This window comes from Emys orbicularis, chromosome 5 (genome assembly GCF_028017835.1).
Source record: "Emys orbicularis isolate rEmyOrb1 chromosome 5, rEmyOrb1.hap1, whole genome shotgun sequence".
NCBI lineage: Eukaryota > Metazoa > Chordata > Testudines > Emydidae > Emys > Emys orbicularis.
In genome coordinates this window covers 95395814-95410795 of record NC_088687.1, presented here as the reverse complement: position 1 = coordinate 95410795, position 14982 = coordinate 95395814, and the positions used below count along the sequence as shown (strand labels likewise).

The 14982-nt window shown below is 38.7% G+C and overlaps 1 protein-coding gene across 1 annotated transcript in view; it reads right to left on the bottom strand.

Annotated features, from left to right (window-relative positions):
• FRYL (FRY like transcription coactivator) overlaps positions 1-14982 on the bottom strand; it is a 336418-nt gene that overhangs the window by 71106 nt on the left and 250330 nt on the right. The window contains exons 44-48 of the mRNA XM_065404953.1: positions 14648-14742; positions 11895-12502; positions 11273-11370; positions 7589-7759; positions 6246-6386 (exon numbers count right to left, since the gene is read on the bottom strand). Of these exons, the coding sequence (XP_065261025.1) occupies positions 6246-6386; positions 7589-7759; positions 11273-11370; positions 11895-12502; positions 14648-14742 (1113 nt within the window). The remainder of the gene's footprint in view (positions 1-6245; positions 6387-7588; positions 7760-11272; positions 11371-11894; positions 12503-14647; positions 14743-14982) is intronic.

The window sequence follows — 14982 nt, the reverse complement described above, 5'->3', positions numbered from 1 at the left end:
AAAACATGTACAAAAAAGCTCACATCTTTCAATATTAATGTGTACCCTTTGTATATCTGTAAGTCTGGAAGGCACAAAGCAAAATATGGCAAAATTTCAGCTGCTGTGTTCACTCCAGCCAATGAATAGCATAAAACTGTCATTATACAGTGCATTAAGACATGACATGAAGGTATGTGCCTTGAAAGTGTCTGATGTATGTATGCATTGTGATAAACACAATAGTTAGATTGTGTCAGTCAGATATAAAAAAAAATTGTGATAAAGAAATGAACTTTATATAGTGAATTAACACTACCTAACATTTCTACAAACAACTGTCACAGTTCTGTATTCTAGACTAAGGCCTTACAGTCTGTAAGGGGGCAGAGGATAGTAGGGATGGGGATATATGCCCTGAGTTCTGCTTCCTCCTCAAGGAGGGAGACAATAAATTGGAGGCAACAGAGCACAGAGGAAAGCAGGTAGTAGAGCAAGGAAAGTGAGAAAAGGAGTCTTTGGAAGTAGCAGAAGGGAAGACATTGGAAAAAAGGTGCATAAGGAGGGAATGGTAGCAGCATGAGGGTATTCCACTGCTCCTACACACCCCATGAGGCTCGCTGCCTTCTCTCCCTATTAGCTTTGGAAAATGGTCATCTGGGCATCACCCAACTGCAAGCCTTAGTAGGCTTGTTGGGGACCCTTATCAGACTGCAGATTATAACAAACCCAAATAGAGTAGTTGCCCCCTTTCAAGCCAAAACAGTATAATTGGGAAACTGACAATCTTATTTAGGCTTGGCAGTCAGTTGATGATCCAATTTTAGCTCACAAGGCTTGTGTATGTTTTGGGGAGTAGGACTTTGGTTGACATCTGAGGAATATCCTAAGACGCATGAGGGTGATGATTGAGGGCCCCAGTGAGGATCCTAATGCCTATAGGGCAGGGGTCTCCAACCTTTTCACACATAAGATCACTTTTTGAATTTAAATGCAACTCAGAATCTACCCTGCCCCTTCCCCACAGCCCTACCCTCTCTCCATTGCTTCCTCTCCCCAACCCTCACTCATTTTCACCGGGCTGACGCAGGGTGTTGGGGTACACGAGGGGGAGTGGGCTCTGAGAGGGAGTTTGGGTGCAGGAGGAGGTAAGGGGTGCTGGCTCTGGGAGGGGGCTCAGGGCTGGGGCAGGGTCTTGGGGTGTAGGAGGGGGTTCAGAGTATAGGAGGGGGTTCGGGGTGCTGACTCCGGGAAGGTGCTCAGGACTGGGGGTTGGGGTGCAGGCTCCTGCCAGGCAGCACTTACCTCAGGCAGCACCTGGAAGGGAACATGGCTCCGCACACTGCCCCTCTCTGCAGGCATCATCCCCGCAGCTCCCATTGGCCACAGCTCCCCATTCCCAGGCAATGGGAGCTGCAGGGGCAGTGCTTGCAGGCCAGGAGCAGCGCGCAGAAACCCCTGCTCCTCCATCCCACAGGGCTGCAGGGGTGTGCTGGCTGCTTCCGGGAGCAGCGTGGGGCCAGGGCAGGCAGTGAGCCTGCCTTAGCGGCAGCCCCACTGCACCACTAGACTTTTAGCGGCCTGAGATCGTGATCGACTGTGAGAGTCTCCAAGATCGACCAGTCAATCGCGATCAACCAGTTGGTGACCAATAGGGGGTTTGAGTACATCTCCCCCACCACATCCAATAAACATCCTATTTACCCAAGTGGAGCCCTACTCCTCTGAACCTCTTAAAGTCTGCAGTAGTGGGTCTCCCCCTCCTGGGGACCTCAGGAGATTTATACGAAAGAAAGGAGCAAAGCTGCAATACATTGACCCTGATTTTTTTTGTCCATTCTCCCACTTCCTGCAGACTCCACGAGGTTCCCAGGAAGAGATATCCTTGCTTCTACTTCTTAGGTGCTATGCAAGAGTAGGATTCTCTTCCTGCAGATTTCAAAGTCAGAGCAAGAAGAATGCCCCTACAAGCTCATTGCTTTCCAAAATTTCATATTAGGGGTACTTTAAAACTAAGGAAATGCCACAAAATCTTTGTTAAGATGGAAACAAAGCTGCAGACAGATATTAGTTATTTAAATATATATCACCTTTCAAGAATGTATGAAATAAAAAACGTTAGAAAGCAAGCAAATTATGTGTTAAAGTTAGTGATCTCATTGAGAAGAGCATCTCTTACTCAAACAACCACCATAATCATAACTCTGACCCTGTATTATCATCATAACGAAGAACAACGTATTGAATAAGGTTGCCACTGTTGTGTCTTTTTTAAGAGTGACTTAATGCGGATATATTTAGATAAAGGTTTAAGAGAGAAAAAGCAATGAATGTAGGGATCATGACATTTGCCACAAATAATAGTTGCACCATAAAAGTATCCTTAAGGGTATTTAATTAAAAAACTGTTTCTATGTGAATTTTTAGGTTAAAGCTGACATAATTATTTACTGTACAACTGATGTATTAGGTAGTTATCTTTGTATGTTTCCAAATCTTGCAGATTGAAAACAGATGTAAGGGTGAATAACAACACCAAAAAATATGCTTTTACAACAGGGGTATCTATATGCAGAATGGGGATTATAATATTTGAATATCAATTTGCTTTTGTTCTCTCTATACTTAAATCACAGCTATATTTACCAGCAACTTTTAAGTACATATTGTTAAAGTTTCTGTCAGGATATTGTATTTTTTATTTTATAAAAAATTATTAATAGAGCAATTAATATTGCAATTAACATTATAAAATATTTTTTAAAACCTAAAAATACATGTATGTTAAAATAGGTAATTCTGGATATTGGATAATACCCCTTTAAAAGAGACTATAGGAGATTTTTATATATTTAGTATGTGTGTGAATTTGAGTGTGAAGTTGTCCTTCTTCTATTATTTTTATTTATGTGTATTACAGTAGCACATAGGAACCCCTCTCATGGAGCACGACTCCACCCTATAAGGCCAGGGTGTAGCCATAAGTGGGCCTGGGTGGGCATCCAAGACCACCACCACCTGGACCCGGCTCTGTTCTGGCCCCAGCACTTGCCCCGCTCTGCCTTGCAGTGGGCAATGGATACGCTGGCCAGAAGGCCCCCAGGAGCGCATCTGAGGAGTGGGATTGGGGCATGGGGGCTTGCCCCACTTAGCCCGCCCGGTGCTCCAGCCGGGGACCGGAGTCAGGGGCTTGTCGCACTCAGCCTGCCCACCCAGCACTCCAGATGGGGAGTGGGGTCGAGGGTTCACCCTGCTCCGCCTGGCACTCCAGCTGGGGAGCATTGTCGGGGTATGGGGGCTTGCCTGCCCACAAGCCCTCGCACCCCAACCCCGCTTCCCGGCTGGAGTGCTATACGGGCGGACAGAGTGGGACAAACCCCCGCACCTGACCCCTCTCCCCGGCTGGAGTGCTGGGCGGGCCGGCTGAGTGGGGCAAGCCCCTGACTCCAGTCCCCAGCTGGAGCGCCAGGTGGGTGGGCTAAGCGGGGCAAGCCCCCGCGCCCCGACCCCGCTCCCCGGATGCGTGCTTGGGCCCCCGGGGGCCCCTGGCCAGCGTGTCCATCGCCCACTGCAAGGCCGGGTGAGGGGGAAGTGGCCTGATCCTTCCAGCCCCCCCCCCCCCCCCCGCTTTGCTCCCTCTCAATGCCCACCCACCCGAAGTCAGGGCACACCCAAGCGTCCCATCCTGACTATGCCACTGTATTAGGCTCTGTACAAACCCCGAACAAAAACATCATCCCTGCGCCAAGGAGTTTACAATCTAAATATAAGACAAGAGACTAGCTGGATGCAGACAGATGGGGGAGCAAGGAAACTATGAGACAATATTAACCTGCATGTAAGGCAGTGATCTCTGCACATGAGTGAAATTACCAATTGTGAAATTTTGTGTAGGCATCAGACTTTGGAGGAGGGATTTGTAGGTGGACTAATAATGTGGCTGCGTAGAAGCACTTATCAATTGTGTGGGGACAGCATGGAAGAAAGCACGAAGGTATTTGTGTTTCTATATGAAGAGTAACCAAAACCACTGAAGCAGTTTCTACTGGAACAAACATTTTAAAATTATGTACTAAGGTATTATTGCTTTAGTCTTCCAAAGGATTGTATCATGAATTGGTGCTTGAAGGAAGGAAGCAGTTTGCTCAAATTTAAAAGTGCTCCAGGGAAGTGGCTCTATTTTCCTCTTCTTCCTTCTGCCATTTCAGAATTCAAGCAGCTTTACTGGAGTCTTTTTTTAAATCATCCAGAATTGTTAATTTCATTTTAAACAGCAAGTTCACAACACAACAGCTGAACTAGATGGATTTTTGCCAAGATTGTTGCTTTATTTGTTCTAATGTTATTTTAAAAGCCCTTCAGCAAAATTTTGAAAAGATTATATAACTTCCTGCAGCTTTACTTTAACTATTTAGACTTCAGTTCAGGTTAAATCTAATAATATACACATAAAAAATGTGTTGTTCTTTAAATCAGTTTCAGGGACCCCCACATAAACAAAGCAGAAGCATCTACAGGCATTTTATATGGGGTGAGGCTAAAGCAGCCCTTGAAGTAATCAGGACAAGAGTATGAGAACACAACAGGAAGCATATGGGCTAAGTGCACTCTCTTTAATTGAACATTGATGGCCTTCAAAATAGTGAGCAGTTCCAGCTGGGAAGATGGTGGGGGGAGGAGAGGAGAGAAAGAGAAAGGAAAGAGAAAACACATCAGAAGATGCATATCAGCAGGGTTGCTCAAAGTTTTAGGATTCTCCCTGACTGAAAAAGCTTCCAGTCTTTGAAAATATATATATAATAGCTAAACAACATTTACATATATGGCAAGTCTCTTTATCAACATGTTTCACATATTTGTAAAAAATATTTTTTCTTAAAAAGGTAATAAATAAAAGTTTTTTAAAAGTTACAATTTTATAAGATAAACAATCACTCTCCAGGTTGTAGTAATAACTGCACCTTTACTGGTAATGGATATCTATTGGCCTTCAGTCTTATGATGTGCCCAGTGCATGTCTACATCTCACTACAAATGTACTCTCAGTCTCGGATAGTTCTTTACTAAGTTTAGTTATTAACAGTAGATTCTCACTGTAGAGTCCTGAGAAACTAGCCAATACTACCATGTCTAAAGCATGATAAAAATGTTTCTTTTCTTTTCTTTTTTTACTTCGTGTTACTGAAAAGAAGAAATTCTACTCTGCCAAAGCATCCAGCTACAACTATGTACTTTCCTTTCATTACCACCAGCATTCCAATGGCTAATTTCTTCTTCACATAATTACTAATTAAGATTATATTCAACAGAGATTTAAAAAAGTGTTCCTAAAGAAGTTAAAGGTGAAGAGAGCAGATGTCAGGCCAGCAAACTATGGTTACATTGATCATCCAGTTATGCCTAATGTCTCCTGACAAGAGGACAATAACTAAAGTGCATATCTATCATAACAAAATGTCCAGAAAATACTACTCTTCCTGGTTAATTATGATTAAGCCATTTTGTGGAACTACATTTCACAATAAAGTTGATGGATAAAGAAAAAAAATCAGAACTTTGTAGATTGAAATGATTATATGCTTCAGGCATTTTTGTAAAGTTTTTCTACAAAAAGCCCAAATTTCTCCCAGGGATTACATTTTCTATAAACTCCCAGGGTTGCAAATGTCAAACAGTGAATTACCAGGGGCTCAATTTTGTCATCTATGGTTGCTATCATCTAAAGAAATGTACTTGAATTTCATGAAGCTGTATTTTAATGTGTCTGTGTCCATGTCCATGTCCATCTAAGGAACATTAATATTGGTGCAAGTAATTCAAATAAGCATTTAACTGTGAAGCTTCTCTTTGAAAACAAATATGCCTAAAGAAGGAATTTCTGCAGTATTTGGATGTAAACATATTCCCTTATCCACAAAATTGCACTGGGATAGCTGAAAGCTCATATTTTGTTATCACTATATACATACAGAGGACCAAACCTGTAAATAAATATGTGTATAAATTTACTCATGTAAGTAGTCCCATTAAAGTCAGTAAGTCTACTAATGTGAGTAAAGTAAAATACATAGGCAAGTGTATACAGGTTTGGGTCCATTATTTATAAAACACTACTGGATTTCACTTAGCACTGCCATTTTAGTCAAGTGACTATACTTTTCAATAATCTGCATTCAAAAATAGTGCTAAGTGCATCTGCATGAAATTTTTCTTGACTTCATAAATATACAATGTTTTCTGGTTATTTACATTTTCAGAATACCTACCTGAACATATTTACCAATAACCTTTATGATCTCCAGATTAAACTGCTTCACTGGTGCTGCAGACAGGTCAATATGACTCAGAAGACTGTAAATGATCTGCAATAAAGATTGCTGCATGCTGGGTAACCCTTTCTCTAACAGCTAAAAATATAATTGAAAAAGTGAATTTTAATCAGGTTGCTTGATGGCAGAACAGGGTACAAAGATCGTTATACAATAATAAATGCTAGCTAACTTTGATATAGATTTCTTTTTTCCCTTTTATGTGGTGAATTAAAGATTTATTTTAAAACTTCAAGATCTGGCTTGGAAAAGAGAATATAGCAGAGTACAATAGAACTGTATTTTCTATTCCAATATTTTTCTTCTGTATTCACATTTTTCATTCATTAAGTAATGTAATTTTGGTGATACTTTAAATGTTAGCACAGGTCTAAAGCACCTACAAGCAAAATATTTCAGACTAAATAAAACAACTCTTCTAAATCCCAAAGCTCCCTGAATTTATATATATGCTTCTTTAATATACTGTACAAGAACAGGAAAAACTGCAAATAATGTTATATACAGGACTTATGATCTATAAGGCTTATAGAAGTTTGATCCATACAATTGCTATGGTCTTTATCAATAAAATATTCACACAAACTCAAAGATTCGTACAGGGAAAAATAAAAATCAAGAGATATCAGGGTTGTCAGTTTTAAGCAATGCATTTTAAGAGCCAGTTTTGGTAAGCTCTCCATGCAGAGCACTTCTATTAGAGACAATGGTAGTTCTGCACATGAAGGGCTTGCAGAACTATTCACTAAATTTTGCATGCTCAAAGCATTTAGAAAAATATGCCACACAATAGTTACATCTTTACTCTCTGATTAAAATTTATTTTCTACTGAGAGCAACTTTAAATTACAGCTTAATCTGGATCAGATAATTTCTTTTAATATATATCCTAAATATATTTCTTTAAAACCAAAATATATATACTTTATCCAGACTTTGATAGGAATGAAAAAGGAGCAATAATAGCTCTGTGCCAGTAACTGATGTAAAGGGACAGAACTTAAGATTGATTACAAAATAGTACTGCCATAGAAAAATGGACCCGCCATTGGCGGGATGACTATTTCAATTTTAAAATTCAGATTCACTACTCAAAAATGGTTTTAGCCACCCTCTCCCCTCCAAATCCTACAATCTTTTAATATCACTTTATTCCATAGAAGATTTTCTAAATATATTTTTTCAATTTTCAGGAGTGTGAAAAATAAAAAATGTGCTATCAATAAAGGCATGGTTTAAATCAGGCTGTCTAAATGAAATACATTTTCAGTAAAATTTACCTCTGCAAGATAAGTTACAAGGCTAAACGTGGTATCTGAGAAGGAGTCATGCAAATATCTACACACTACGTTAATCCAGTTAGAACAGTCTCTGGAATAACTGTGTGTACTGTATAAACTCATCATATGCGCCAAATTGGCAAGGGTTGGTGACTTCTCCTCTGCACAAACCTACAAAACAAAAAACAAAAATTAATTTCCTTCACCCACTAAATTATTGAGTATATAGAATGTGTAATACTTTTCTGAAGGTTTAGGATTTATTTTTCAGTAACAGCAAGGACAAAGTAACCACAAGAACATCTATATTTTACATAGTCAGGCTCAAGAATTTCAATTTGCTATAAAAATAATATAGAAAACTGCTGAAAAGATTTAAAATGACTATTCAATATAAAAAATGTGCAGCGTACTTACACTGTTAAAATAAAATAACCACCTAGGGCTAGAGTCATGCCTTTAGGGGTAGCTGTACTGGAGGGGGTTTCACTAAGAGAGGGCAGCTATAAAATCTGATCAGTGAAGGCTGCCTGGGAGGGGTAAATCTCCTGACAGGCCTGGCTCTGTTCCTGCCTAGGCTGCTCTTACTTTTCCACTCCACCCCATCCACACTTCTGGAGCTGTACAGCTTAGTTACAGGTTCCCTAATAATGTGACAGGCACTCTGAGTGGCTTGCACCACTGCATCCATGCTTCAAGTGGACTTACTGCTCACGTTAAATCTGTTTTAAACCAGGGAAGTCTGGGCAGAAAATCTGGCAAATGATGTTCTTATCAGTAAACATTAAACATTTTTACTGTTGGATAGTTCTCTGAAAACATCCACTCAAGGTGCAGCAGCAGTCAAAAAGCAAACAGAATCATTAAGAAAAGGATAGAGGATAAGACAGAAAATATCATATTGCCACTACATAAATCCATGGTACGCCCACATCTTGAATACTGCGTGCAGATGTGGTCACCCCATCTCAAGAATGATATATTGGACTTGGAAAAAGTTCAGAAGAGGCAACAAAAATTATTAGGGGTACGAAACAGCTGCCGTATGAGGAAACATTAATAAGACTGGGACTTGTCAGCTTGGAAAAGAGACAACTTAGGAAGGGATATGATAGAGGTCTATAAAATCATGACTGGTGTGGAGAAAGTAAATGAGGAAGTGCTATTTACTCCTTCTCATAACAGAAAAACTAGGGGCCACCACATGAAATTAATAGGCAGCAGGTTTAAAACAAACAAAAGGAAGTATTTTTTCACACAATGCACCGTCAACCAGACTGATGATGCTCGTTAAAAAATAATGTGTTAATTAAATTTGTGACTGAACTCCTTGGGGGAGAATTGTGTCTCTCCTACTCTGATTTACCCACATTCTGCCATATATTTCATATTATAGCAGTCTCGGATGATGAAACAGCACATGTTGTTCGTTTTAAGAACACTTTCACTGCAGATTTGACGAAACACAAAGAAGGTATCAATGTGAGATTTCTAAAGATAGCTACAGCACTCGACCCAAGGTTTTAGAACCTGAAGTGCCTTCCAAAATCTGAGAGAGACAATGTGTAGAGCATACTTTCAGAAGTCTTAAAAGAGCAACACTCCAATGTGGAAACTACAGAACCTGAACCACCAAAAAAGAAAATCAACCTTTCTGCTGGTGGCATCTGACTCAGATGATGAAAATGAACATGCTTCAGTCCGCACTGCTTTGGATGGTTATCAAGCAGAACCCATTATCAGCATGGACACATGTCATCTGGAACAGTGGCCGAAGCATGAAGGGGCATACAAATGTTTAGCATAACTGGTATGTAAATACCTGGCAATGCTGGCTACAAAAGAGCCACATGAACGTCTGTTTTCACTTTCAGGTGACATTGTAAATAAGAAGCATTATCTCCCGTAAATGTAAACAAACTAGTTTGTCTTAGCGATTGGCTGAACAAGAAGTACTGAGTGGACTTGTAGGCTCTAAAGTTTTACATTTTTTTTTTTTTGGTTACATAACGGCATTCAAAAACAAAACAATCTACATTTGTAAATTGGATTTACATGATAAAGAGATTACACTACAGTACTTGTATGAGGTGAATTGAAAAATACTATTTCTTTTGTTTGACATTTTTACAGTGCAAATATTTATAATAAAAAATAATCTAAAATGAGCACTGTACACTTTGTATGCTGTGTTGTAATTAAAATCAATATACTTAAAAATGTAGAAAAACATCCAAAAATATTTACAACATTTCAATTGGTATTCTATTGTATAACTGTGCGATTAATCATGATTAATCACAATTAATTTTTTGAGTTAATCACGTGAGTTAACTACGATTAATCGACAGCCCTATTAATAAAAGTGCTTATGTATTTTAACTGCCTTTAATGGAATAAGCGTTTTGTCCTTTTTGAAAAAAAGTTAATTACATTGCTCACTGCTGATCTTCATTTAATCCCCCCCCCCGACCAGTTCTCTTCCTCTATCCTCCTGCTCTTCAGCATATACTTTTCTGTTGCCTGCACCCTTCTCCTCCTCTCCCTTGAACATGCCCTAACACCTAGTCCTTTATTCTATCTGTTCCCTTGAACATATACCTAGCTGCCTTGTTCCCTTCTTCTCTGGTCATTCCCCTCCCTCTGGTAACTGGCAGCTCCATTCACACTATGGATCCTGCCTGAGGGCAGTTTTGTTCCTCTCCTGCTCGTATAACAATACTACTACCTAGCTCTTACATAGCACTTTTCCTCAGCAGATCTCAAAGCACTTTACAAAATGAGGTCAGTATGATTATCCCTATTTTACAGATGGGGAAACTGAGGCATAGAGCAGTGAAGTGAATTAAACAAGGACACCCAGCAGGCCAGTGGCAGATTCTGGAATAGAACTCAAGTCTCAGTCCAGTGTTCTATCCAGTAGGTCACATTGCCTGCCCTATTGTGTAGGTGCCATCTTATTTCCATTTCCATGCTCTTCTTTCCAATGAAGTGCTCTGGGGACCACCAATAGTCCACTGATTCATTTGGGAACTGCTGGTGCATATTTTACCCCACTTTCACAAAGAAGACAATTTAAGAAGTCATTCAATTTTCCACAAGATAATCATTGTTTTCTAACAACAAATACTGTACATTACTTATTTTTCAATACACACCAGTCTCAAAGGTAAGGATCATTTCCTTACTAGAATTAAACTGTGAAATGCACTTGAAAATTATAAACTATAAATGTGATTTAAAGAAATTAAGTTCACTAGCTGTGACACCCATCTCTTTTTTTTTTTTTAATTAAAAAAAAAAAAAAAAAAAAGAGTCTTTTGCAACACTAGCAATAGGAAGAATTGCTTCTTACCTTCCCAATTTATAGGTTAAGCCTAATGGGTACTCTGCTTCTATAGAGGAGTTCTTAGAGCCTGATCCAAAGACCACTGATTTCAGTGTAAATACTCCCCTTGACTTCAGTGAACTTTAAATCAGGCTCTTAGAGAACAATTACTTCTCATTAACACAATTATTATAGATAGATCTTAGACATGGAAGAAGAAAATTTAGTGGAAAAGCAGCATTGTAATACTTTACAGAGATAATTGGTATGAAAGGTACATCTCTGTTTTGGCTGTAAAAGTGAAAGCCTAAGTTGTGAATAATTCCCTGAATGTTATTTTAAAAATATTTACATACCTTCGCTATCCTGTCTGCTGTTTCTTTACAGAACTGAGTTGGGTTATCAAAATGTTGGATTAGATGAGGCAGTAAGCATAAGATGTTAAGAGGAAATCCTGCAGACAAACAAATGGTGCTGAGTTATGTGAGCACACAACAAACTTTTAGTATTTTAAAAACAAGATCTCTGTAACCAAAACTGCTTTATTATTTAAGATGGAAGTAGAATGATCACCTAATCAGTTAAACAAAATTACTAAGTAACTCAGTGCTCTTATTCAGCACAATGGCAAGCTCCTATGAGAATATGCAAAAGTTTAGAATAGCACTAAACCAAGGCCACTATGACTAAATGGTTTTAGAAGGAAAAAACTATTTTCTTACTTACTTTGGAAACAAATTTACTACAATGTAATATACAATTCCAATTTTCCAGCAGGTATACTTTGCACTGGATCTCTAGACAAATGATCCTAATCTACATTGTACCTAGCATAACAATGCTGGGGACCACAGGATTTACTTTTGCTCTTCACTGGCAATGTATATCACTATTGATTTTAATGCCAAAGATTAATTTATTTTTCAGTTAACCTACTACCAAATTCAATATTGTTACATATAACTTGATTAAAGATACCTGCTAATTGGGAGGGATCAACCAATATATGTTTGGAGACCATGATGAGTTTACTGAGGAGGTGAACTGTCATTTCCTGTGTAGACACTGAGGTAAAGCCCTTAAGGAAGAGCTGCTGAAGGCCTGGAAAGTTATTCCATTTCAGTTTACTCTGCACCTTTTCTATCTTCTCCCGACTCTCTGATTTATCAAGAGGCAAGTGAATAAGCAGTTTGTTGAGGAGCCTGAGAGCCAGGAGGTATTCATATTCATAATCTGATTCTAGCAAGGATGCTGCAATCCAAAATATGGTGGCCATCAGATTGATAGGATCAGTAGTGGGCTGCACATCATGCATTCCTCCCTCTCTCAGAGAGGAGAGGCTTCTAGTCCTTGCTAAGCTTCCACCATGGTTTATTCTTCCATCCATTATATCCAGTGTGTTGCTCCGTCGACGGTCACCTCTCCGGTCACCAATTAAACTCAGTCTCAAAGAGTTACTCCTTGCATTGCTGTAATATCCCAAACAATTGCCACTACTAATAGGACTTGTGCTTAGATTTATCTGTCCAGTGCTTTTTCTGTTAGCTGCGTACTTGTTTCCCATTACAGGATCATGGTATGAGGTTCTAAAATAAAAGCAATGAAATATATTATTGCATGCACAATGTCAGACCTTCAATAATGTACATCCTAAAAAATAAGGGCTCCAAAAATCAATCCTCCAGCACATGCAGAGTATATTTTACTATCAGTAAGTAGGTCTCAAGAAACACTTATGTCATAATGAAGTCCTCTGAGAGAGACTGCCTTGTTACTTTAACACTATAGCTAGGGAAAGAATGTTTTCCAGACATAAGAAATTACCAAGGTCAGAGAGCCAACAAGGGACCTAGTACAATTAGACATACTGGTTAAGAACTTGAAAAATGTTGTCTAAGAATGAAGATTTGGAATTCCCATATATTTTCTTACAGATGAGGAAAGAGAGGGAATTAAGAAATGAGGTTATTTACATGTCCTTATATTTCTCTTAAGGTAGCATCCTAGACAGATCCATACTTTCAATGCCTTTCACACTGAGACTCAAGAGCATTTACTAAAGATATCAAAATTTTCTGGAACCCATGTTATGTAGATATACAGTATAAATGCCACAATGTAATCAATAACCTTTGAACTAAGCTTAAATCTATACAGAGAAACCCCAATAACCTATTTCATTTTTGAGTAGTAGAGGGGCATGAGAGTATGGATTATTTTTTCAGTTTATAAAAACGCACCTTTCAACACCAGTAGGCACATATATTAGATCCTAGAATACATCTCATTACTAAAAACACCTCCCTTATACCACCCCAGAAATTCAACCCCTTGTAATACAGGCCTTAAATCCAAAGCCCAAGTGAAAAGACATGGGTAGCAAATTCCCCGAAGTTCAATAAACTTTTGAGCTTCGCCAGACCAGTGGGGAAAGCAAATTCCAGTCGGGACCTTCCACTGACAATGCCTTACCATCAGCTCCTAAAGTCTGGGACTTAGGGCCTGAACCTGTAAAGTACTCAACACCCTCAACTCCCATTATGGTCAGTGTTCAATGGTGAGAAATATTGTAGCTGATTTCAAATGCCAGGATTAAACACAAAGAGAGGCAGTTTCTAAGGTATCCAAGACCCCAACTACATAGGGCTAACTCTTTGCATTGTACTCAGAAACCAAACGGACATTAACATTGGCTACAGATCATACTTCATGCATGAAGTGTCTCAAAGTATATGAGTAGCTTCATTCTGCACTAGATGAAGTTCCCAAGTTCTATTCAAGTGCACACATTTCAGTAATCCAATCTTGATGTGAAAAAAAGCATGAATAGCTGGCAAGAGCCTTATGTGAAAGGAACATTTGTAGCACAATACATAATTATGCTTGGCCAGGCTCATTTTCTTTTTAATATAGCAAGTCCCTGGGGGCAAAGGGAACCTTAATATTTACAATGTAATTTTTCAAGTCTGCTCTCAGACACAAGATGAGAATTTTTTGAAAGTTTGATAACAATCCATTGAACCAATTTTGACATAGAATGGGGAAGAAAAATTACAGACCTTTATTTACACTTAAAAAAAAAAATGCAACAAATTTGGAATGCCGAGTAGGCAGCTTTAAATGTGGTCTGGTATCTGCTGTAGAAGAAGAAATTTGGTTTACAATTTATTGTAATCCTAATTAATATAAATAATACCTACCATGATATAGCAATTTTCATCCAGAGATCTTGTAGCACTTAAAAAATATTAGTATCATTATCTACATTTTACACATGGGGAAACTGAGGCATGGAGTGCTTATGTGACAACCACAGTCAGATAGGCTCTGATCCTAAAAGATGGTGAGTGCCCTCATTTCCACTAAAGTTAATCAGAACTGAACTCAATGGTTCATAGAATTGAGGTACAATAGTTCAGCAGCATGGATGTGAACAGAACCCAGATCTAACAAATTTGACTTACAAATTCTCCCCTTCTTAATTGAGAAAAACTCACTGATTTAGAAGTGCCTAATTTGCTCTACCACCTAGCAATAGAAAAAGTAAGGAGTAACTGAGGTCAGTTTCAGGAAATTTGACTAAGAGCCCAAAGAGATGAACATTTGAAAACAGCATGCTGTCGTCGTATTAAGTTTAAAATAAAATGATGGCAGAAACATTTTGATTATATGAGTAATAAACAACTAATAGTTCCCATGAATACTGTAGTTTGACTAGTATAAGTACTTACTGAGAAAGTGCAGATATAAGATCATAATGCTTCATGGTTTCAGCCAATGTATCAATGGCGGATTCCAGAGTCAGAAGTAGCTCTATGACAAAACCCTGAAAAAGAACCAAGGTTATTATATGTTATAGTATGTACAACAGTGCAGATTGCATAGGACCTCTTGATTGTGATATACAAATAGAACAAACAATGTTAGGGACTGATTCATAACTTTCTGATCTAATTACACCATGGTCCTAATGATGCACAACGCAAATTAATGGTGCAAATTCAATGTAAAACAAACAACACTATACAATTTAATTTTAAACTAATTAATGACACAATCATGAATT